Below are 25,232 nucleotides of genomic sequence, written 5' to 3' on the forward strand. Positions count from 1 at the left end.
TGAAGTGTGTCTCCGCCAAACGTCGAGACACGTCGAAAAGTTTAACATTTTTGAGACACTTAATGCCAGAAATGTAAAATAAAAACTGGGAATAAGGACTAGAAATTACCTAAAAAGAAAAATAAATAAATTTGGAGCGGTAAGGATTTACACTTAGCACATTAATCTGTTTTCCCTTCGGACGTTGCTCCAAACACCCACTTCCACCTCAAAGTCATGGAAACATCCCTTTAATTGGGCAACTCCAGGACCCCATCTTTAAAAGGAGGAGCTTAAATATCAGCTTAGATCACAAAAAAATAAAACTAATTCCCCGTGCAGCGAAGAATCATTTAATAATAATTTTAAGGGCAGAAGCACCTGGCAAATTTGGAATTTAATTTCATCCCGAATTCAGGCAGCTCCTGGACGGACGGTGGGTGACACATGCGCAGTGCTGAGCCGGGGCTGGTCGGGCTGCTAAGGCGCCCGTGTCTTGGGCGTCGGGGAGAGTCTCGGTGGCTGTAAATATGGATGTGGCGTACGTTTGTGAATGGGACAAGTGGCCGAAGAGCAATTACTGTCCCTCTGTGCCGCTAGTGTGCGCCTGGTCCTGCAGGAACTTAGTTGCCTTCACTACCGACCTGAAGAACGAAGAGGAGCAAGGTGGGTCGTGGGCCTGGTACCAGGGGTGCCCAGTGTTTGCATTGTCCGGGTGCAGTGATGGGCAAGTTCCACATTCACATTGCTGCAACTTCATATACAGTCTCTGTAAGGCGAAGGATATGAATTTCTGTGGCACCAGCGCACATTTTAAAAATACCCCAGCCCTTCACATACATCGTGTAACTTGCAACCCATTTGCACAGAACAATATTTCAAATAAATGCTTGATAATACTTGAGTAACATTACAGCCGTATAATGGATAGCGCACATCACAGAGTAGGAAGTTTGCAGATTCAAATTCAGCCCCCAAAATGTGACAAAATCTAGGTTAGTCTTCTGGTGCCACTGAGGAAGATGCTTTGTTTTATATGAGATGATTTACGTTCTCAGATGGATGTGATGCAGAAAAATTGGGTCTTTGGTCAGATTTGAGAATTGGGTGCAGAAGGGAAGGGGGAAAAGTTTTGGGCCTCCAATATGTGGTTTGTGATTTTAAACTTCTGCTTATTTTAAGTTGGTGTTTTTATTAAACATTGATGAACCAAAATGAAACAATGAGTAATCTTGATATTAGTACTAATTGGATAAGTTAACAAGTTAAAAATTAAATATTAAATGCAGAGAAACATCAACTAGCTGAATATATTAAGTGATATTTGATAGAGGTGGTAAGCCAGGTGATATGCTGTGAGAGTTTGTGCATACACTGAGATCCCCAGTGGCCCCTTTTACAGTGCATCTGAGTTTTTGACTGAGTTTACTAATGATGGAAACATTGTGATGCGTTAGAGAAGGAGAGAGTTACCTGGACAGGTTGATCCAAGAGGCCGTCACATTAGGTAGTAGTCTGGATATAGGCTGTTTTTCAGAGACAGAAGGATTTTACCATGAATTGGATAAGTATGGGGATTCAGAATATGGTGATGTAGGAGCTTCAGCCTTCGACCACGTCCAACAGATACGAGGTACTTACTTCGTGTACAATTGTTAACAAAGACTTAAGGAAGAGTGAGCAAGCTGACCATGACACTAGGATACAGGATACCATTCAAGTGGGGGATGTGAAAAGGAATGCAGTACAAATAAGGGACAGCACAATTGGGTGATAGTTCTCTGCAGCCATGACCAAGAGTCCAGAAGCTGAAGTTAAACTGCTTGGGTTAATGACACCTCCCCAGTGAAAGATTGTATGACAGATTGCAAGGAGATAGGGACTAAATAAATATAGAACCTCAAAGATAATCTTAGAATTGTTACCCTGATCCACATGTAAAATGGCTTTGGTTTCAAGAGATCAGAGAGTTAAATGTGCAGCACAAAGAACTGTGGAAGGAGGGGTTTCAGTTCATTAGACTGGCACCAATAGGTTGGGAAGGGAGCCATTCCATTGGCATGAGTTCCATTTAAATCATTCTGGAACCAGTTTTTTGGAAAAATGAATACGAAGCCCCACAGTTCTTCAAACTAATTAAATGGGAGCAGTATTCAAGTGAAGGAAAGCTTATAGGTGTGAAGGGAAACAATAAAGCTGTAATTTACAATGTGGTCAATATTGAAATTGGAAAGGACAGAGTTCAATGGTGTTAAATACTTTGCGTCTGCATTCTTTCTGGACTTGTGGCAGAATACAGATGAACCAAGAGAGTAATAACAGTAAAGAGCTAAAAGTAACCAATGCAGAAGTACTTGGAAAAATTAAAGATAAATTATTAAATAAAAATTGGATAAACGTGGGCATGATAACCTGCACTGCTAAAAGAGTAGGCTGTAGAGATTAATGATGATTTTTTGAAAAACCCAGATGATAGGAAGATAACAAACCCTAGCCCTTCTTTTAAGAAAGGAGTGAGAGAAAAAATTGAAACCATAGACCAGCCTGAATCTGTTGTTGACAAATGCTGGAATTTATCATTAAAGATGTAGTAAGTGGACTTCTGGAAAATTATAATATTGTCAGACAGTCAGCATGGTTTTGTGAAGGGAGTGTTTTGGGTATTGGTTTATTATTGTCCCATGTACCAAGATACAGTGAAATGCTTTTGTTTTGCCTGCCATCCAGACAGATCATGCCATACATAATTACATTGTGGATCATGCAGGAGGTTAACAAAACACAGGATCATCTACAAAGTTAATGAAAGAACATTCAAGAGGCCATTTGATCTACTGTCTCAATCTAAATTCTGGATGGTGTCTTAACCAACATTTGCCTCAGCCAACACCTAATGTTATGGATCAGGTTGCTATTTGGTGAATGTCCCTTTAAGACATAGTACAGTAGAGTAGTGGTATGTGTGTGTGGTGTCATCACGACAGCAAGATTACAACGTGCTGACGTTTTTGCTTAGTGGGTCAGTGAGTCAAAGGGGAGAGAGAGAGAGAGACACTGACTGCTGGTCTCCGTAACAATGGATGAAGAACAATAACTGTGTCTGTCACTACAATGCATGTATGGATTTTTGGAGCAAACAAGTGGAGTCCACTTTGTCGTTAACCTGTAGAGGGAAACAGTATTTGTGTGGAAGGCCACGTCTCGAGTGCCTTTCGGGGTGGCAGATACTTTGGAACAAAGCAATGGAGATCATCAGTGATTGAGGTGTCGTATGGGTTCCATCGTGGAACAGTTGGATTTCATAATTTCGCTCTATATTCTCTCTACATTTTCTCTTCAGTCAGTGGTGGTTCTGCAAAAGCCTTTGCTCATGTTTCACCTTATGACTTGCTGAACTGAACTTTGAGAACTATTCCTGGACTTGGAGTTTGGGAATTTGCCACGCAGACACTTTGAGTTTAGTTTTGGGGTTAATGTTTAATATCTAACATTTTTACTTATTATCATAAGTAGTTATTAATAAAATAGTTTCTAACACTTATACATGACTCGGTGTGTTTCTATTGTTGCTGGTATGTAACAGTAACTACAGATTAACTAATCATTATTATTTGCTTCATCTGGCAGCTTTATTTCCCACATTACAAAGTAATGGAAAATACTCCACCACAAGGTGCTTTGGAATCTCCTGAGGTTGCATTCGTTGATTTAGTATGTTTTTAAGGTCATGACTTTTGAGCAATTTGCTTTCAATATAAAGTTCAGCTTCGAGGTTTGTTTTTAGCTAGTTTTCTTTTTTTTGTTGGATCTGCAGTGAGATACCAAATAGAGTTCCTTTAGATAATCCAGTGGCTGCAAAAACACTAGCTTCCTGAAAATTAGCTGTAGTACTGTCAGCAAGAGGAGAAGCAACTAGTTCAGGATCATTCATAAAATTAAACAAGGAGAATTCATATAAATACATTATGCTGTTATTGAGAACCAGGGGATGACTACTGACTATAATGAAGTAATGCAAAGTAATAAAAATGTTAGTAGGAAATATGGGACACAATAGGGAACAATATCGGATCTGTAGCATTTAAATATTGTGGTTAAAACGATAGGAACCAGAAAATCCTCAAAGTGAGAGAGATAGGAATAAGATATTTTCTTAGTATGAATTCAATGTTTAGGCTACATAGTAGCTAAAATACAGTTCCATCTTTAATTTGTTTTTCCTAAATTCTGGTTTCTGTTTTTGGATTTGAATTTCTCAAAAGCTAGCAGTCCTGTGAGCTGAAGGTGAGTGTCAATTGAACCCTAGTAGTGTACTACATTTATCATAAGCAAAAGAATGTCCATTGTATTACCATCCTGCCAAGTGATCACTGTGTTCTTCTAATGAGTTCTGTCAACCTAAAGCTTCAGTCTCATGGGATTGCTAGTTTTGATGCTTGTTAAGTGGGAATCAGGTGCTTACAAAGTGAAGCTTTTTTTTGAATTTCCAACATCTAGTTTTTTTCCTTTCCAATGAAGTTTACTTGGTCCTACCTAAAATACACTGTTCCCTTATATCTGCCAACTGATGTGCTGTCTGTTCCCACTTGCTACTTTTGAATAGAAGTTGATTAAATTGAAAATCATTTAGAACGTGAACATTAAGGCTAAGCAATGTTCTCTAAAAGCCTTTGTGTTTTTCTTACAGATCTTACTTATATGGTTCACATTTTGGACACTGAACATCCTTGGGATGTCTACTCCATCAACTCTGGACACCACGAAGTGATCACCTCTCTGGAATGGGACCAATCTGGTAAACTTTTGTTACTATGTAGGAGTGTCAGATAGGAATATAAAATGTTAAGGGAAGTGTCCTAAAGTGACACAATAAATAAAGTCACATGATATGGTAATGCACAGATAATTTTATTTTATTAAATCAGTTATCCTTCCTAGAGATTGTGGGGCCATTAGGCCACTGAAGGCTTTGGGCCTAAGAAATGAATCATTGAAAGGTATTCACAATATTTGCAGCATGCCCTTCTTTCCTGTTACCTTTCTTTCATTTCTAGGTGTGTTCAGCACTTGGGGAAAATCAAAATATTAATGGAATATCTCTGCTATATCTTATATGTAGTGAAGTTTTAAAACTCTTTATGAAAAGCATGTTTGATTTTCACTACCATATTGCAGAGAAAATATTTCCCGTGGATAACCAATAGATTTTTGACTGATATGGGGAAAAAGGTCTGCTAACTAAGATAAGTTTTTCCATAATTATTGGGTACTAAAATGTACAATTTTGAAGTGACATATTTTCTAAAATGAAATTTTTGCTCCATCTCTCTTTCTTTGTAAGGTTCCCGGCTGTTATCGGCTGATGCTGATGGTCAAGTGAAATGTTGGAGTATGACTGATCACCTTGTAAATAGCTGGGACAACATAGTCGGGAGCTCAGTGGATGGCGACCCTATTGTAGCCTTGTCGTGGTTGCACAATGGTGTCAAATTGGCCTTGCATGTAGAAAAGGTTTGTGCTGTAATCAAAAATCTGAGTTACATTCCAATTACCCATTGATAACTAGATATGTTAATAATTAAATTTGACACCTTTGTCCCTAACAGTAGGATAGAACTTTAGTAGTCTGTGCTGCTGAATAGGAGGTACATTTAATTAAGACATATCAGGTCTGTGTGCTCAATTGTTTTGATTTTAACTTGTGTGTAGTCGTACTTATTTGCTTCCAAAAATATTGTGCGGTTACGATGCAGAAAACTTGACTAGTGACAAAGTAGCATATCATAGTTTTATTTACATTGGTGCTATGTAATTATACTTAATTTTTGAGGCTGGTTTTCTGTAAAATGGTGATGCAATGTTAACCATACCTGTAGTTTTGATGTGTAGCTCTTCAGGAAGAAATTCATTTGGGCAGCAGAGTGACACAGCTAGTAGAGCTACTACCTCACAGCTCCAGAGACTTGGGCTCAATCTTGATCCCTGGTGCTATCTGTGTGGAGTTTGCATGTTCTCCCTGTGATCATATGAATTTCCCCAAGGTGCTCCAGTTTCCTCCCACATCCTAAATATGTGTAGGTTGGTGAGTTAATTGGCTGCTCTAAATTACTCCTACCATGCACATGAGTGGTTAAATCTGGGGGAGTTGATAGGAATGTGGGGAGATTATAATAGATTAAGGAAGGATTAAAGTAAAAATGGACGCTTGCTGGTTGGCGTAGACTTAGTGGGCAAAAGTGCCTATTTCTGTGCTGTATGGCTCTCAAGTCTAAATTCTAAATTTCTTCCCCATTCTGGAAGTAAATGTAAGCAGAAATGCAGATACAGTGCTTATCTCTGATTTCATACTTGGTGCAAGTATCAGTAATTCAGTCCAAATAATTAATTGTCCAATTTCATTGGCTGCTTTAATTTGCAGCCAGTTAAAAATGTTAGATGGTATGCCCTGACTAGACCAAAGCTCATTTGATTTAGGGAGGCAAGAGGCTGCAGATGCTGGTATCTGGAGCAGCAAACAATCTGCTGGAGGCAATCAGCAGGTTGAACAGCATCTGTGGGAGGAAAGGAATTGTTGATGTTTTGGGTGAAAACCTTGCATCCAATTCCTTTCCTCCCACAGATGCTGTTTGACCTGCTGAGTCCTCCAAGCAGATTATTTGTTGCTAATTTGATCTACCCAGACCTGCTAGAGCATTTTTACTGTTCTTGTGCATGATAAACGAGATGCCTGGCATGGCATATAATTTAATTTTTTTTCCTGTGTTGGTTTGTATTTTTTTTCTCAGTATTATTTTTACAAGTGGTTTCATAGCTTTAAGGATGGCATGTTTTTCCTGTTTTCTTTCCCCTACCTATCAGTCTGGAGCATCCAATTTTGGTGAGAAGTTTTCACGAGTGAAATTCTCCCCGTCCTTGACGCTCTTTGGAGGGAAACCAATGGAAGGTTGGATTGCTGTAACCATCAGTGGTCTAGTGACTGTGTCATTACTGAAACCCAGTGGACAGGTTCTCACTGCTACAGAAAGTTTATCACGGCTGAGGAGCAGAGTTGCACTAGCAGACATTGCATTCACTGGTGGTGGAAACATTGTGGTGACCACGTCAGATGGCAGCAGTTCATCACCTGTTCAGTTTTATAAAGTCTGTGTGAGTGTTGTTAATGAGAAGTGCAAAATTGACACTGAGCTGCTTCCATCGCTCTTCATGCGCTGTACAACTGACGCTGCTCGGAAGGAGAAATACCCAGCCGTCACTCACCTGAAGTTTTTAACAAGGGAAACCTCTGAGCAGGTAAGGTGTCAATATTGCCTTATTTCTCATTGCATCGCTCTGTTACCACTTCTAAATATCACTTCTAATGTAAACATGTATAAACATAAATAGTTTCCTTTTGAATTCATTATTTTGGTTGGTGAACTGCCTGACTTTAAGGCTGCAGCATCATCTTGTATTTTTGTACTGTTTTTAAAGGAACCATGTATACACTGCATGTTTAGTTGTCATTATATAAATCCTGTTACAATTGCTGGGGTGGAATGTAAAATGTGTCCTGAGCACGAAGATTTATTTAACAATGTTGATTTTTTTTTAAAAAAGATCAGTAAAGCCATAATGTGAAATCTCAATTTTTTGCTTATAGTTGGGATATTGTGCCGTTTTTGTAATAAGTCTGAACCCTACAGATGATCAGGAGGAGCTTTGCTATGGCCACACAAACCAAAGACTGCTTCATTAACAAACATATTATCGTGCATTGTTTAATTTTCTGTGTAGTTTATTTCAATAGGAGTAGTAAAGTGTTTCATAATGTGTATGTGTAACTATATTCAGGACAAGGAATAGAAAATTTATTTAGAAATGGGGTGAGCTGATATTTGCAGAGTTATTCACAAAGGAAACTTTTGTAGTTACCTATCTGGCTTTTATAGTTATGGGTCTTTGCTTTTCATACAAAACAGATGGCTTCCAGTTATCTATTCATAGCCATGCTGTACAGCAATATAAAGGTTCAATCAGCTGACTTTTTCCCCATCTGCAGAAGTCTTCTTTATCTGCCCATTTCATCCTCCGTGGTATAAACTTCCTATCCCCAGGTCATTGATTTGAAGATTCTCATCTTCAAATCTATCCGAGACTGATCTCTGCAAGCTCCTCCAATCTTTCTGCCCTCTCTGCTTATGTATCCTCCATTTTTGGAGCTGCAGTCTTTAGTGTTAAATGAATAATCAAAGGGATAAATTCTCTCTAAGCCACTTATTTTGCTATTTTTTTACAAATTTAAATCTACTTTTCATTAAAGTTTTCAATCTCCTAATGGCTGGAGGCCACCTGATTTTTTTTTTTAAATTAATTTTTCCCTTCTCTAAGAATTTTCACTGTTAACAGCTGCTTTGTAAATGCAAGTGCTCCTCTCTGATGTTGGTGCTAATAGCAAAAGCCTAGAACTATTCACTTCTACCTCCTGGCATGATGTGGCATTCGAAGCAGTGCTTGGAGAACAATGGGGAAAAGTGTAAGATTTATGGTAATGAGTTTATCTGGGTGATGAGCAGTGGACTTCTGAGTTGAGATTTGAAATTTGATCAATCAAAAGTTTGAACATTATTGTGCTTATAGCTGGGTGATGAGTAATTGGCATGCTCTTTCTTCTTGCAGGTGTTGCTATGTGCTTCCAGTCTGACAGGCAGCATTGTAGAATGTTGGTCATTACGGAAAGAAGGGTTGCCAGTAAGCAATAGCTTTCAGACAATATCCCCTGTGGGTGAGTATAGAGGTTGCTGCTCTAAGCGGGGCTTATAATTATGAATTGCAGACAGCTCAGGTTAATGAGATTTCAGAGAATCTGCAATTGGTAAATTAGAAAACTTGCATCTTTTTCCTGTAACTTGGCTACCCACTTCCCACCCAATATGATGCGTCGTAAATGAACTGAATGAGGTGGGCTCTTTGTGAGGCAAATGGTGAGTTTAAAACTGTTTAGACTCCTTTGATAGACTAGCTACACAACAGGTGTGCCATTCCCCTGCACGCTTTCAATTATATTACCTACATGTCAGTATTGACTAAATGTTTTGTGAGATTTGATATTCGATAGACTTTAGGTTATTGAACTGCCATCAAATGTGTATGTTATTTCTCCTTCAATGAAATTCCTTCTTAAAGCTTAGCTTAAATACTAAGAGGAATTGCATCCTGGACTTCTAAAGTCATTAGACCATGAAAGAAGGGGAAGAATTTCAGAACATAATATAAAACATAGGAGTAGGCACATGTCTGCTCCCCCATTCAGTAGGATCAAAATAGATCTTTTACTTCAATGCCACTAGCCACATTTCTCTTGATTTCTTTCATATCTAAAAATCTGTCTCTTCCTGATTACACTTAGCCATAGCATTCTTGCTTTGGGAATTTCAAAGGGTCATTACCCATTGGGTGAAGAAGTTTCATCTCATCTCTGTAGTGAAAAGCAACCTTGGACCTCTGGTTTCAGAACCCAGCCAAGAGAAGCACCTAGCCTGTCAAAGCCTCAAGAATTTTGTATGTCTGTCATTCTTTGAAATTCTAGAGAGCATAGACAGAGTGTGTTTAATCTCTCCTGCCATCCCAGGAAACACTTTGGTGAATCTTCATTGCACTCCTATCGCAAATCTCTCCTTCCTTAGGGACAGACACCAGATGTCTCAAGTCTTGCACTTAAATCCACTTGTCAATGTACTGTTTGCTGCCTTCTATCTTTTTTACTGTACCTGCACATTACCTTGCAGTGACTTAAGTAAAAAAAAATTTTTACAAAATCGTATGGCTTTTTACTAATTAAGTAACATTTAATACCAATGATTTTTAAACTCTGCCCTTTCATTAATAACCAGTCATTTATCACAGTCTAATATATTTGTCAATTTTAATTATTCAGGCCTAATTAGTGACAGGTGCAGTCACAAGGAGCTAGAAAATTTTATTTACCAACTATTCCTCAAGGAATCCAGTTCTTTCAAAAGCACAAATTCAATAGATTAATTTATATGTTTGTGTTTATGATTTTATTTTATATCAACTTAATTTTATCAGAGCCGAAAACTGAAGGCAAGGCAGTTTATGACTGTTGCTGAATTAATTATTTCCAAGTCTTCAATAATTTTCAGTGCTCTCCAGCTTAATATGCTGAAATTATTCTCAAGTTTTAAATGATGAGGTATTGAAAGGTGTTGGTGTTCTGAGGGACCTGGTATTCTTGTACATAAATCACTGCAAGGAATGTACAGGATTAAAATAAAACAATTATCTAAAATTGCTCTATGAAGTGGGTACATTGATAACACTTAGTTATGGTAAAATATCCATTTTTGTTCCAAGGTTGTTATTGAAAAGCAACATATTTTTCATTCATTAGTTTTCCATTCACTCTACAATGATTTCTTCTCTTAGGTGATAAGCAGCCAAGCATCCTGAAATGGAGGATTCTATCTACAACCAATGACCTGGATCGTGTAACAGCTGTGGGTTTACCCAAACTTCCTATCTCACTTACCAACACTGACCTAAAGGTGGCAACAGACACCAAATTCTTTCCAGGCCTTGGTTAGTATTGTACTTCACATGGAGTCCAATATGAAAAGTTTATTGTTAATGTTATCCAGTGAAGGATGTATTTATAGATCCTTATGGTCTCTTTTGGGGATTTATTGTTAAGTGGTGTTTGATTGCAATATCTGCACCAGAGTAAATTGAAAGTATCTTTGATTTGGGTGGAATGCCAGTCTGGGTACTCAAGGAGAGTGAGGGGGCATTTGAGATGATTCTATTTTGGGGACTTTTATTAGGTAGATGACAAGCTGGAGCTTGTGTCTACTTTCGTTACTACTCCCCAGTTTGACTACATCATATTGATATTACTTTCTGATGGGCCTGGATTTCCATTGTCTCAGGAGAATGTGTCCTGATGCGGAGCACTGTTGAGAGAAAAAATTTAAATGGTTCCTTGCATCACAGTAGGAAGGAAATACCACTATCATGTGTTGTTTTTTTTCTCCATTGTTAATGAGTTCTCCTATGGATTTTCTTCATATCTATTTTCATAACTGTGGTACCTTTATCAAGTAATTCCTTATTGCTGTTGCTTATGAATTTAAAGTGACTGCTTACTCAATATATTAACTTAAATAAGCATCTTGCCAAATAAACAGTTGTGATCGGTAGGTTGTGAGAATGCATTTGTGTTTGTTGTGGAAGATTGACTAAATTCCAACTTTCCTTCCTACCTCTAGGTCTTGCATTAGCATACCATGATGGAACTATTCACATTGTTCACAGGCTTTCATTGCAAACTATGGGAATCTTCTACAGCATTCCCTCCCAACGACCAACAGATGACCAATCTATTAAACGACAGCGCACAACTGCATCTTCTGTGCATTTCAAAGCACTGCAGCTGTCCTGGACTTCATTGGCATTAGTTGGAATAGACAGCCAGGGGAAGGTAAAAGTATAGTTAGATTATGTTCAATATTTAAAAAGATGTGCCAGTCATTTCAATTTCTGAAGCTCAGTGATGCAGGTGATGTACTTAAATACTGCAAAAATATTTTCCTTCCCAAACTTGCCATTTGTGGTCTATTTATGTTTATATTATATTTTCCTTCTGCACTTGAACAGATTTTCTTGTATCAAAAAGCTTAAAAATAAAATAACTTTGGAGTTAGGCTAGATTAACTGGATAAATCTGGATTGCTTGGAAAATGCCACTAAATGCGTGCTGCTTGTCTCCTCTTCCTCCCTCCCCCACCCTCCTTTGCTCCCTTTTAAAGGTACTGGCATAGAATATCTCTTCCAGATACACTGTACAAGGAACAAGGGCAGTATATATTTTGTTTTACAGTAATGTAGTAGTTAAATTACTGGAAGAGCAGCCAGAGTTTTGGACTGTTTATTCAGAATCATGAGTTCAGTTCAATTGTGGCTGCTGCAGAATTTAACTTCAGGTAGTTAAATAAATCTGAAATAAAAAGTTAATTTCAGCAATGGTGACCATGTAAATACCAGATTTTAATCAAAAACACATCTAGTTCATTAATGACCTTTAGGGAAGGAAATTGTCATCCAGCTTGTATGTGACTCCAGACTCACGAACTTGGAGTGCAATGTTACTTTCTTATTGAAATCTTGAAGGTTGACGTTATCTTGTTCCCTCTAGTTGAGCATGCTAAGGATCTCTCCTTCAATGGGACACACATTAGATATGAACACATCACTGCGTCATCTCCTTTTCCTATTGGAATACTGTATGGTGACTGGTTACGACTGGTGGGATATCCTTTTACATGTACAGCCTAACATGGTGCAAAACCTAGTGGAGAAACTACATGAGGAATACACACGCCAGAATCAGGCTTTGCAGCAGGTAAGGGTTTGGTGGAGTGGCAGGCTATGCAATTTGTGTCTGTAATGTCCACTTGTTTTTGAGAAGTTTGCTTTTCTTCTTTTTGAGTAATTAGTCCTATAAATGTAAATTTACATGACTCATGTCACAAAATGGAAATTTCAATCTGGAGTATGGTGAAATGATGGATTTCAGGATTGTTCTGATGAATCTGTAACTGTCAGTAGCACTTGCAGCAATTGGTTTTGATATTTTCAGATATTGTGTAATGCTTCTAATCCAACAAGTAATATTGATTAAATGAGTTATTGATAAACTATAGAATAATAAAATTTTGCAACATGAAAATGAGACCATTTGGCCACTTGGGCAGTTTTTCCACGTTGCCTGGTAGATGCCGGTGTTGTTACTGTGCTGGGATAGGTTGGCCACAGATGTAGCCAGTTCTGAAGCACAGATCTTCAGTACTACAGCCAGAACATTGTCAGGGGCATAGACTTTGCTGTATCCATGGCTTTAGACAATTTCTCTGTCCCATGTAGAATAAATCGATTTGGCTGAGGGATGGTGTCTTTGGTGGGGATCTCAGGAGGCAGCTGAGATTATCCATTCAGCAAATCTGGCTATCGTGGTGTAAACGTTGAGGTGTTTAAAATTATGACAGGTCTAGATGGAGTAAATGAGAAAGACCTAATTGCCTTGGTGGGAATGTTATGTACCAGAGAGTCTATGATTGGTCGAAGGGAAAATCAGGAAAAATATTTTAACTCAGAAGGTCATGTGGGTCTAGAAAGATTGCAGGTAAAAATTGGGATCAGGCTGGTCCAAATGTGATGGAGCAAATGTCCTCCTTCTGTGATATCAATTCTCCATGATTCCACTATGATGATGTAAGTTCAGCAGATGATGAGCAGTTTCTTGATGAAGAAGGTAGAATATGTTTAGCCTTATTTTTAAATATAATTGCAAAAAAAACCAACAGTACAGAATTCCGAACTTTCATTTCTATGTCTGAGGTGCACGCAAACTTAATGTTTAAAAGGAAAGCGACTTCAGTAGACTGCATTCCCACACCTCAATTGTCACTCCAGAGATTTATGTGTGATCTACTGTGGTGTTTCTGTATACTGTTGAGGGATTGCTGCACTCTTGGAGGTACTGTATTTTGGATGAGAGGTTAAGCATAACTCCTCAGTGCCTATGGATAGAATTAAAAAATCCCACGGCACTACTCAAAGAGCAAGGGAGTTCTACCAGTATCCTAGCCAACACATATCCCTTAGCCGACACCTCAAATAGATTTTCTAGTCATTTGTTTCATGGGTGTTTGTGGGAGATTGCTTTGAGCAAGTTTAGCTATTCCTACATTACAACAGTCAGAACATTTTAGAAACTGCTAATTTCTGTAAAGTACTTTAAGACATCCTGAGGTTGTGAAAGGCACCATATAAATATATAGTTTCCAACCATAAGTTATAGTTTAAGTACAAACTGCTGCTTCCATTTCTTTTCCTCTACTTGAGAAAAAGCTCTCTCCTTCAGCTCTTCTTGAGAAAATTAATGACTGCAACTCTTTAGACCTACTAAATGCTTCTCTGCATGTCACGTGGTAGTTGAACAATGCATTTTATATGATCTGGTACCCTGCCCAGTACTAAATCTTCATGTCATCCAATTTGCTTTGAGTGATGACATGAGAGCTGTAGTTTTGCTCAATTTATTGGTTCCACCCTCGGTCTTATAGCTGTTCTTTGTGCGCACACATTTAATTTGCTTTCTATCTTTCCCTTTACTCAGGTTCTATCCACACGAATAGTTGCCATGAAAGCATCTTTGTGCAAGCTGTCAACAAATACACTGGCCAGAGCCTGTGATTTCCATGCAAAGCTGCTGTTGATTGCAATCGGTTCCACACTTAAATCACTTCTTCGACCACACTTGCTGAACACGCCAGATAAAAGCCCTGGAGAACGACTAACTGAGATCTGCTGTAAAAACACTGACACTGGTACGTACCCAATTTGTGCCCATGGACCAAATAATGTAAATACTTGAAGTAGCTGATAAGAGCCTTCTGATTCTTCAAGTAAAGTGTTCTTGTGAAAATTTTGATTTCAGCTACAGATTGTGGACATTCTTAAATACAGGAATTATTGTCAAACTTCTCTTTCTTTCATCGTTCAAGCTATATATTTTTTAAAATTCATATGCCATGTTTTTCCTGTTGTGCATTTCTATTTTTTATTTTGGATGTCTAGGATTATGCAGTCTCAATATTGCCCTTTATTGTTTTGGTGACCAGAGAAAAACATTTTTGACAGGAGCATCAATGTATTCAACAGATGCTACCTTTTATCTAGTTATTGCTACTAAAACAGTTTTCCAGTAATGTTTTCTACGTATCCCGTTGTTTAAAGAATGTAACTGGTGCTTTCTTTCAGATATTGATAAAGTTATGATAAATTTAAAAACTGAAGAGTTTGTTCTGGATGCTTGGGTGTTGCAGTCTCTTCAGCAGCTCATTCAGTGGGTTGGAGACTTTGTGCTGTATCTACTGGCTAGTCTGCCCAATCAGGTGAGTCTAGTTCTGATATAGTAGCATGCTTATGAATTTTATTACCAAAATGGGAAGGTGTAGATGTAGCAAGAATGAGAGATTTTCTCCAGTCTATTTGGAAATTGTCCTCTTTAAAGAATGAGCACATCAAATGGCTTTTAAAATTGGCTACGTATTTCATCTAGCACCAATGATCTTGTAGAGCTATTTCAGTTTGACATACGAGATGTTCAGTCTCTTAACTTGAATCTCTTTTCACACAATTGAGCGACTTTCTGTTCTAAACCCACATTCCGTCAATTTGGCATTGCCATCAAGAAGAAAGTGGCCCGTACTAATCAACTGAAACTGTAACTGCAGTCATATCAAAACAGGGACAAACCCTGTGATTTACTTGTAGGATGTTAAGTACATTCTGTGATGGGTTCTGTACTTATTTTACTCACAGTATACACACTTTTACTCTATTCCCAGTCTTATACCCATTTGCTTTTTGTAAAGGTGTCATTTTTATACTCTGTATTAAAATTCTGGTGGATCCATTGGACAAGATATTTATTGCCTCTGACTGGGAGGGTCCATTCTTTGGACAAATATTAGCCCTTTTTAGAAAGAATATTGCACTGAGGAAAATGAATTCCATATTAAACTGAGCATCTTCTATAATTTTCCTTATTGCATGGCATTTATTTTAGCTCCTATGTTGCTTGAATTCTTGCCCAGTTCTTCGGAAGGATTGGAGTGATTTCAAAAAAAACCAAAACTGTTCTCTGCCTCTTCAAGATGTAAGTGAGAAAACATATGAATGGAGGAGTAGACCAAACGGCCCTGGGTAATTGAGTAAGGTCATGGCTGATCTGAACTTGGCCTCGAATGCACTTTTCTCTTCAATCCTTAACTCTTGACTTCCATGTGGTCCAAACATGTATTTGTCACCACCCTGAATATATTCAATGACACAGCCTAAGGGTGGAGAATTACAACAATGTATAACCCTCTGAGAAAAAATTCTTTCATCTTGGTCATAACTGGATAACCCCTTATTCTGAAACTAAGCTCCCTAGTTCCACATTCTCCCATGAGGGGAAATGTCCTTTCATCATTTACCCTGTCAGAACACTTGGGTATCTTGTATTTCACTAACATCCCCTGTCATTCTTTTAAACTAAAATGACTATAATCCCAACCCCTTTTAGACAGTTACTTCATCCCAGGAATCAACTGAGTAAACCTTTTAACTGCCTTCAATGCAAGTAAAGGGGCAAGGTGACGAACATTGTAATATTCCAGGTCTCTCAAGACTTTTCTACATTTGCACTCATTCTCTCATGCAGTAAAGGTCAACATTCCATTTACTTTTTTAATTACTTGCTGGACCTGCATGCTAACTTGTTTGATATTCAAAGATGTCCAGATCCCTCTATTCAGAAGCATTATGTAGTCTCTGTCCATTTAAACAGTTCTCTTCTACTCTTCCTACTAAAGTGGATAACCTCGATTTCCCCACATTATACCCCATCTGCTGTTTTTGCCACTCACCTTAACCAAGTGAGAAGAGAAAGTATCGAAAACGCTCGTTGATCAAGCAACATCTATGGACAGACAAAAGTTAATGTATCAGGTCGAAGGCCCTTTGTTAGAACTCAGAGAAAGAGAAAACTAGTTAGCTTTAAGCTGCTGAGAAAGTGAGGGAGGGATGGATAGAATAAAGGGATACCTCTGATACAGTGAAGTCAGGGTCACCATGGTTATAAGCTGTTGGTGAAGCTATTTGGTTGACAAGTTAATTAAATTGGGGGGGGAGGTGGGGGGGGGGGTTGGTTGGGGATGTGGGAGAGAAAAAACAGACTCTGTAAAACCTGTGAAATATAGAACTCAAGGAGCCCAGCAGGTCAAGCTCTGAGAGAAGAGAGAAAAAACTTGAGTCAATACTACAGATGGATGACCTACAGCAGAACTGGACAGTTCTGATTCAGAAAGAGAAAATGAATTACCTGAAACCACTGAATTCTATGTTGAGTCCAAAAGACTGCCACATGCCCTGATGGAAGCCGAGGTACTGTATCCCAAGCTTGCATTGGGCCACATTATAACAATGCAGTAGGCCACTGACAGGTAGGAGTGGGATGGAAAATAAAGTAACAATTAACTTGAAGCTCAGGGTCACCCCTACAGACCCACCACAGGTGCTCTGCAAAGTGGTCATCCAGTCTGTGTTTGGTTTCTCTAACGTACATGAGACCACATTCATAAACGTCAAATGCATTACACTAGATTGGAGGAATTGCTTCACCTAAAAGGACTGTTTTGGTCCCTGGATGTTGGGAAGGGAAGGGATAAAAGGACAAAGCATTGGGAAGTGAAGCTGTTGGTGGAGGTGGAAGTGGGGACCAGAAAATCACAATGGAATGGTTCCTTCAAATGCCAAAACAGGAGGGGAGGGAAAAGGAAGGTAGGTCTGTTGGTGGAATGTTGAAGGTGGCAGCAATTGCAAACTCTGTGTCCTTCTCACCATCCTTCTGCCTGTCTTGGTACTGTTGACCAACTTGACTGCAATACACTTGGTCTCTTCACTTATGTCATTAAGTAGATTGTAAATAATCTGTGACACTGCAGTAGTTAGCCTCCAGTGTGAAAAGGACCAATATAATATCAAAGCTGTACAATTGAAAGAGAATATTTAGATCATCAAGGCAGCATAAATATTTACAATATCAAAAACTGCTGACCGAATGTATTTGGAACAAATTGTCTTCCCGTTGTGCTTTCTCTTTTAACACCAGTCTGTGGGTTTGTCTTGCTGATGGTCAATCCTCCTTTACAGGGTTCTCCTGTTCGTCCAGGATTTAGTTTCCTCAGAGACGGTACCTCACTTGGCATGCTGAGAGAACTAATGGTGGTGATCCGAATTTGGGGTCTCCTTAAACCTGGTTGTTTGCCAATATACACTGCTACATCAGACACTCAGGATAGTATGTCCCTGCTTTTTCGACTACTCACCAAACTCTGGCTCTGCTGTAAGTTCAACTCGCATGCCTTCATACTGAAGTGAAGAATTCAGTTTGTTTTTGTTTTACTTGGGTATAAGAGTAAAAATGGGCATCATTAATGTGGCACTAAATTCATGGTGGATGTACTGTTCCCCACACTCCTACCAATTTCCCATAAATCTTGATTTTCTGAGTCTCCCAGCCTTCAATATACTCAACAACTACATAACCAAAGCCCTTGAATTCTAAAGACTGACGATCCCCATTATGACAGAGTGATCCCAGTGAGATGTACAAAATTGTTATAGGGGACAGTAGATGTGAAGTTGATTTTTCCCCTGGCTGGATGTACAGAACCACGGGTCACACAAGTAAGGGATCAGCCATAAAGGACAGAGATCAGAAAGTAATAAATCAAGAGCACTGTGGAGGCTCAATTTCTGAGTATATTTAAAATAGAGAGCAATATATTTTTGGATGTTAAGGGAATCTAGATAAGACCATCACCTTAATAAGGAAAGGGAAAGTAAAATAAAAGAGAAGGCCTGAAAGAAAAGTAAAAGATTTATCAAAAGGAAAAAATTAACTAAGGTTAATATGGGTTTTAACAGACTGAGACAGGAGATATTATAATGAGGAATAAGAAAATGACCGAGAAATTAAACAAATACCTTGAGTCTGTCTTCATTGAAGGCACAGAAGAACTTCCAGAAATCGAGCAGGACTATGAGTTTAGACTAAGTGCTGAAGAAATTAGAATTGGTTTTTAAAAAAAAAAGCTAGATGAAATTAATGTGACTGGAAGGCTATCAATTCCCAAAGCTTGATGAACTGCAGTCTAGGGTTTTTAAGAAGGTGGCTGTGATGCTGGTGGCTGTCGTCTTCCAGGATTCCATTTGTTCCACTGATTGGAAAGTGATAGGATTGGGCAAAGTCATCATGGATTTATGAAAGGGAAATGATATTTGACAAATGTGTTAAGAGTTTTGAGGCTGTAAATAGCAATATAGGCAAGGGCGACAGTTGATGTGGTTCATATGGACTTTCAGAAGACGTTGAATAAGGTGCCAGACAAGAGGTTATTAAACAAAATGACAGCACTCGGTATGGATTGAGAATAGGTTAATTGACAGAAAACAGTAGGAATAAAGGGCTGATTTTCGGTTTGGAAGCTGTGATTGGTGGGATGCTACAGGGATCAGTACTGGGACCTCAGCTGTTCACAGACTCTTATCAATTGATAAGTGAGTATGTCCATGATTGCTGAAGATGGGTGGCACATTGGTGCTACAGGTAGTGCAGCTGCCTCACGGCTCCAGTGACTGGGTTTAATTATGACCTCTGCTGTCTGTGTGGAGTTTGAGTATTCTCCCTGTGGCCACATGGATTTCCCTGGGGCCACATGGATTTCCCTGGGTGCCCTGGTTTCCTCCCACATCTCAAAGGCGTGTTGTTTGTTGGGTTGATTGGCTGCTGTAAATTGCCCCAAGTGTAGGTGGGTGGTAGCAGAATCAGGAAGTATTCATGGGTGTATGTGGGGGGAGTGGGTGAATAGGGGAAAAAAAGAAGGTAATGGAGGAATGGATGACTGAGAGTTGGCATTGATTTGATGGATCAAGTGACGTTCCGTGTTGTAAGGAAGTACAAAGCTAAGTGGCAGTGTGGAATGTGAGAAGGATGCAGAGATTTCAGAGGAATATAGATAGTCTAAGTAAGTGTGCCAGGACATGCAAATGAAATAAATGTGGAAATTGTGAGGTCATCCACTTTCAGAAAAAATAGAAAAGCAGAATATTTTTTGAAAAGTGTTGGTGTATAGAAGGACACGAGTGTTCTGTTCATAAATCACTGAAGGTTAACAAGCAGGTTCAAGCATTTAGGAAGGCAGATATTTTGGCCTTTATTGCAAGAGGAATTGAGTACAAGAATGGTGATATTTTGTTCCAGTAATAACTTTTCAGTTGCAGTATGTATTTAGCATATTTCTTGAGTATATTACCTTATTAAGAAGTAAGTTCTAGCTGAATAATTAAAACTAAACATTTTTTAAGTTACAAATGCAATATGAATGTTTGCACAATTCTCAGCCTAAAAGGATACCCTGAGTTTATCTGAGCAGGTATTAATTTGCACAGGCCTCTGGAATTCATTGAGACTGTAACTCAGCACGGAAATGTGATCTGGTCACTTCAGAATGACAGAGTACTGATGTCTGAAGTCTTGCAATAGTTTTACCTTCTGAATATTTCTTGTTGTATATGCTAAGTGGCTAATTCTTGAAAGATTCTTAAGTTAGGGTAATATATTTTTATAATTGGAGCCATTTGGAATAACACTTTGGAGCAGTGTCCTCTGGCTAAAATTTGAGTTCTGCCTAAACTGATGTATTATAGAAGTGATATGTGATCTGACTCTGAGCTGTATGAATGCAACTAATGAATATAGAGCTGCACGACAAAGGACAGCATAAACTAAATTGGTATGAATGTGAGAAACATTTACAGTGCAATAACTGATGGTTGTCTGAAGATGAGAAGTCATATTATTGGAATAGAGTAGGAAATGTAATGCAATGATGTACTTAAATATGAAAAATGAAGCAGTTAACTTAATTGAACTGTGTGTGATTTTATTTTTGTTTACGGGGTGTGTCGCTGAAAACTAGGATCGTCCATTCCTCATTTGCCCTTTAGAAATTGGTGGTGAGTCATTGCCTGGGACTGGGTACAAGTGATCAAACATGGTAATCAATGTTCCAAGTTTTTGACAATTTGTTTACTACCAAGCTTTACATTTACACCAGTCAGAAGAAACTTTTTCTTGCCTGGTCACTAGTGTTACCTTCCAAGCGGTATCCTTGGATCCCAGAACTGCACATCACTCAGACCTCTATTTCACTCTTGTACATTATTGGAGAACCTTTTCTGTGCAAGCACATCATTGGTTAATGCCCTTTTGAGAAGGGGAAATGAGAAACTAAGTAGAAACATTTTATGGAGCTACAGTGACTGAAATCAGACAGAAGTTTGCCATACTATAATTCAGCTGATAAGACCTGCATAGATAATCATGAGCAAAATAAAATGTGTTTTTTTCCTCTTCTATAAAGTTTTTAATTTTAATTGTAACTTTCTAATGCAAAGTTTACAATATAACTATGATGGGATGTTTTGAATGCACAGAGAACCCCAATTTGAGGGCTTACTAAGTTCATACAATAGATGTCACCTTTTTGTAAACTTTAACATTTCTCATCCAACATTTTTCCAGGTAGAGATGAGAACCATATGACTGAACCCGATGACAATCTGATTGATGAATGTTGTCTGCTTCCCAGCCAGCTGCTTGTCCCCAGCATGGACTGGCTGCCAGTGAATGATGGAATTATTGGCAAGTTGCAGAGCAAACAGCCATTAAAGCTGCAGTTTGGAAAGCCAGTCAGCATACCTAGCCACTTTGCAACTTCTCAGCTTGATATCTTTGCAAGGTAATTGGAATGTCTTGCTTGCTAAGAGAATCTTACCCCCTTTTGATTATGTTGAGCTGGGTGCATTATCATCATAAATTTCCATTGGAAGCTTTAAGATTGTCAAGTAATCAATACTGATTATATCTCATTGAAAATGTTAGTTTCATGATGACTCAGATTATAAATTGGCCTGTAAGTTATTTCCTTAATTACTGTTATAGCAACTTCCATAGCTTAAGGAATCTCCATTGTCTGGAAAAGAAGTGGCAACAGGAAACATTGGAGACAGAAGAGAGACTGCAGTTGCTGGAAAGCTGGAGCAGCACACACAAAATGCTAGAGGAACTCAGCAGGTCAGGCAGCATCTGTGGAGGGAAATGAAGTTGACCAGCCCTGATGAAGGGTCTCAGCCCAAAACGTCAACTGTTCATTTCCCTCCATAGATGCTGCTTAACCTGCTGAGTTCCTCCAACATTTTTTGTTTTGCAACAGGTAGCATTGATGTCTAGTGCAAACCTTTGCAGTGTATGCGTTACTCTTGATTCCAGTTAAGAATTGTTTGTTAAAGTCTGAAAAGAAACATCCCATTTGGAATGATTTCCATTAGTCAGTTACACAATGTGACATTCTATCTCTCAATCTTGCCTGTCTACAAATGCTCATTCATAATGTTGTGGAGTTGATAGGAAGATGTGGGTATGAGGGGCAGCTATAAGGTAGGTGCTGCAGTCAAGGTTCAATAACTGAATACTTCTAAACCTAGAAGTCTGATGGACATATATCCTCGTAGAAGTGCAGCCACCTTTGGTAAACTTTGTACTGTTAAGCATATTTACTAATCTAAATTTTGTTCATCCAATTTAAATGTGATATGTGTTGAGTCCTGATGGAGTAGAATGTATTTTACTATCAATACCATACTTCGTATGAATGCAATTATTATACTATCAATTTATATGATGTTCAGGTCACCGGGGTATCAGAAGATGGACAATTTAAGACGACTTAATTTAGGAGTATGCCCAACAGAAGAAACCAAATCCTGTACTAGGTAAGCAATAAATAAGGAAAAGAATTTTCTTATTTGTGGAAGAGTTCAACTTAATCAGCAGCAAATTGCCAGTTATCAATGTAGCACTGTCAAATACATGCACTAGACCCTGGCTACCAGACCTGATCCCAACAGGATCAGGTACATATCCTGGAAAAAATACTTGGATTAGGTTGTGTCAGCCTGGCTAAACAATTATCCAGTTCAGAATGATTTTCACTGTATTACTTTGTGTCCTTGTGTTTCATCAATATTTGGTGCTTTAATCTCAAACAGATCAATAACCTGTTTGAGGTTGTTATATTGATGATGATAGTGGTTGTTTTTATTGTACCGTGTTGTTGCTGTCTTGGATGATTTTTATGATGATTGGTGGACATTGGTTCCTTTTACATAGCTTTTAAAATTAATGTTTTTAATAAGTCATTTAACCTTTGCATTTATGTCTATCTTCAGCAAATATATAAAACTAGATATTTCTCATAAATGTGCACTATAACTGCCCAGTATACTTAAACCATTTTGAAATGGAAGCCGGATAAGGTAGCCTTCTGTAAGCACTAATTTGGTTGACGATTGAATTGCATTATCTTTGTAAAAATTTGAACTTTATTAAAATCGGTCTGTTGTCATGTGTGTATACATTTTAGATTTGTAATCTAACTGCTACTAAACTCATGGCTGTCAGGTTACAAGTGGCAGTATGGCTGAATGAGTTCACTTGTTGGTATTCATTTCTGGGAAATCTAGGAACATAAGAATGAGAGTAGAGTGGGTTATTCATTGATATCAAGTCTACTCGGTGATCTAATTGCTTAAGCTTCCATATATTTAAAATATTCAAATAAATTACCCCATTATCTAAATTCCAAAGAATACAAGTTTGTAATTTCTACTTATAATTTACCTATTTGAATCATGCTGACAAATCTCCATATTCCCTGAAGGCCAGTATTTCATTTTAAGGTGTGATGTCTGGACTATGCACAATGTTGAACGAGTTGTTTAATTAGGACTTACTGTAATTGTGGCATGGTTTCTAATCATTTTATTCAGATCCTGTGGGTATGAGGAGCAGTGTTTCATAACTTCTTGTGCCAATCTACATCCTTTTAATGTATTTGGAGCTTTGGACTTTGCTTTTAGCATTTCAGTATTTTAGAAACTATAGCAGCCTGAATAGTTTAGTTCCAAAGTAGATAACCATGTACTTGCCTACATTAAAACAACTTGTCACAGTTCCCCCTCATTCAATTAATATCTTCCACCTACACAGGTTACAATGCCACCTTTCATCATCTAAACTTTTATTTAAAAAAATATAGTACTGGTTGCAACTGAAACCCCAGTGTGATTAAAGCTGTCAATCAGAACACCTCTTCATTATTCCCATTCTTTATAGAGTTTGATATTTCTGGTTAAATTATGTGGTAATTAAAAGTTCCATCTTTTAAACAGATGTGGATGCAACACCATGCTGAAATCACCAAACAAGTCAACTGCAGTTAAGCAATGGGAGCAGCGGTGGATTAAGAACTGTCTGTGTGGGGGGCTGTGGCGTAAATTCCCTATTAGTCTGACCTGAATAACATCAGTTACTTTGTACTGGTAATGAAGTACACCATCAAAAATGTACTGATGTTCAAAAGATATTTGTATATTGCTTGTAATTCTCACAGTTAAATGTTTTTTGAAATTTTTAATAGAATTGAGTAAATTGATATTTTTTTCATTGAGGGCTTGAATTGTTGTTTTAATTTTTGCTTTGGTTTTCTCCTGAGGTGATTGACTGCCAAGGTTTTGATGGATGCCAGCTGCCTTTTCTTCTCTTGGCCAAGTTGTCCATTATTGATGTGCAACCTTTACAATGACGGTCTCCTAGCCATCTCTCTCTGGATAGTATTTCATCAGAGTTTAATTCCTGTTCTTGTTCAAAGCTGTGCAGTCAGACTTTCAGCAGGTTTGAATTTAGGAACAAAAGGTTCTAATGGTGCTATTTTGTAGAATTCAGGAAAATCAAAGGTCAAAGAGTTAACACTAAACAGTTAACACTTTTTAGTACTTATGAAAATCAGGATGCCTTTCTCAATTTAAATTATTTTTGAGCAGTAAGAAATTTAATCTGCTTCTCCCTTCCATCTCTTTCAGAAGCCCTTTGACCTTGCAGACCTCTGCTTGTGTTAATGATTGCTATGGCTGATACTCTGATTTATTAATGCATTGCTAGTTTTCCACTTCAGTGACAAGCCTACAAGCAAAATAACCTGATCTGTCACATTTCATTCAAAGATTGGACATCATTTTCTAGTTGCAGACTTAAGGTCCATTCAATTAATCTGTAAGGGCTTTCAGTGAATGCTAATCCTACCTGTAGGTTAGCAGGAAAGAGTAAAACTCTTAGTTATTGAAGCCTTCTGCAACTGATGTTAATATACATAGATTCCTCAGATTTGCTCAATAATTTGTATTACTGACAAACTCAAAGAAATTATGCAGAAATCATATCAGGAAAATTATTTAGTCAGTTACTTTGAATAATTGTATAAACCATAAATCTGAAGTTATTTGTTACAGACTAACAATTTTCTGCCAGTTGCCATTAAGGTTAAGATTCTGTGTTATCCACACGAGCCACTCATACCTGCAGAAAACACTGCACAAAACATGATTTGGATTACAAATTGTTTTAGAAGTAAGTTTTCAGTTTGTATACAGAACTGCACAGGTTGTTTGAACTGAGTCAAACATGTTTAAATCCTGAGAGTTAGGGTCTTTACAGTTACAAGTCAAAAGACTTGGGTGCAGAACAG

The 25,232-nt window shown here is 38.1% G+C and overlaps 1 protein-coding gene across 2 annotated transcripts; it reads left to right on the forward strand.

Moving 5' to 3' along the window:
* Positions 1 to 406: 406 nt before the first annotated feature.
* med16 (mediator complex subunit 16) lies at positions 407 to 24,152 on the forward strand. Of its 2 annotated transcripts, XM_052037919.1 has the most exons (14): positions 407 to 645; positions 4,667 to 4,774; positions 5,321 to 5,490; positions 6,838 to 7,269; positions 8,635 to 8,740; positions 10,405 to 10,557; positions 11,244 to 11,455; positions 12,170 to 12,376; positions 14,153 to 14,363; positions 14,797 to 14,930; positions 17,737 to 17,929; positions 21,173 to 21,389; positions 22,339 to 22,422; positions 23,881 to 24,152. In XM_052037919.1, exons 1-14 carry the CDS (start codon positions 510 to 512, stop codon positions 24,005 to 24,007), a joined length of 2,490 nt encoding a protein of 829 aa, XP_051893879.1. In that variant the 5' UTR covers positions 407 to 509; the 3' UTR covers positions 24,008 to 24,152. The 2 variants fall into 2 exon arrangements, with proteins under 2 accessions (XP_051893879.1, XP_051893881.1); XM_052037921.1 differs by lacking the exons at positions 22,339 to 22,422; positions 23,881 to 24,152 and having other exon boundaries at positions 456 to 645; positions 21,177 to 21,291.
* The last annotated feature ends 1,080 nt before the right edge of the window (positions 24,153 to 25,232 follow it).

Source organism: Pristis pectinata, chromosome 24 (genome assembly GCF_009764475.1).
Source record: "Pristis pectinata isolate sPriPec2 chromosome 24, sPriPec2.1.pri, whole genome shotgun sequence".
Classification (NCBI taxonomy): Eukaryota; Metazoa; Chordata; class Chondrichthyes; order Rhinopristiformes; family Pristidae; genus Pristis; species Pristis pectinata.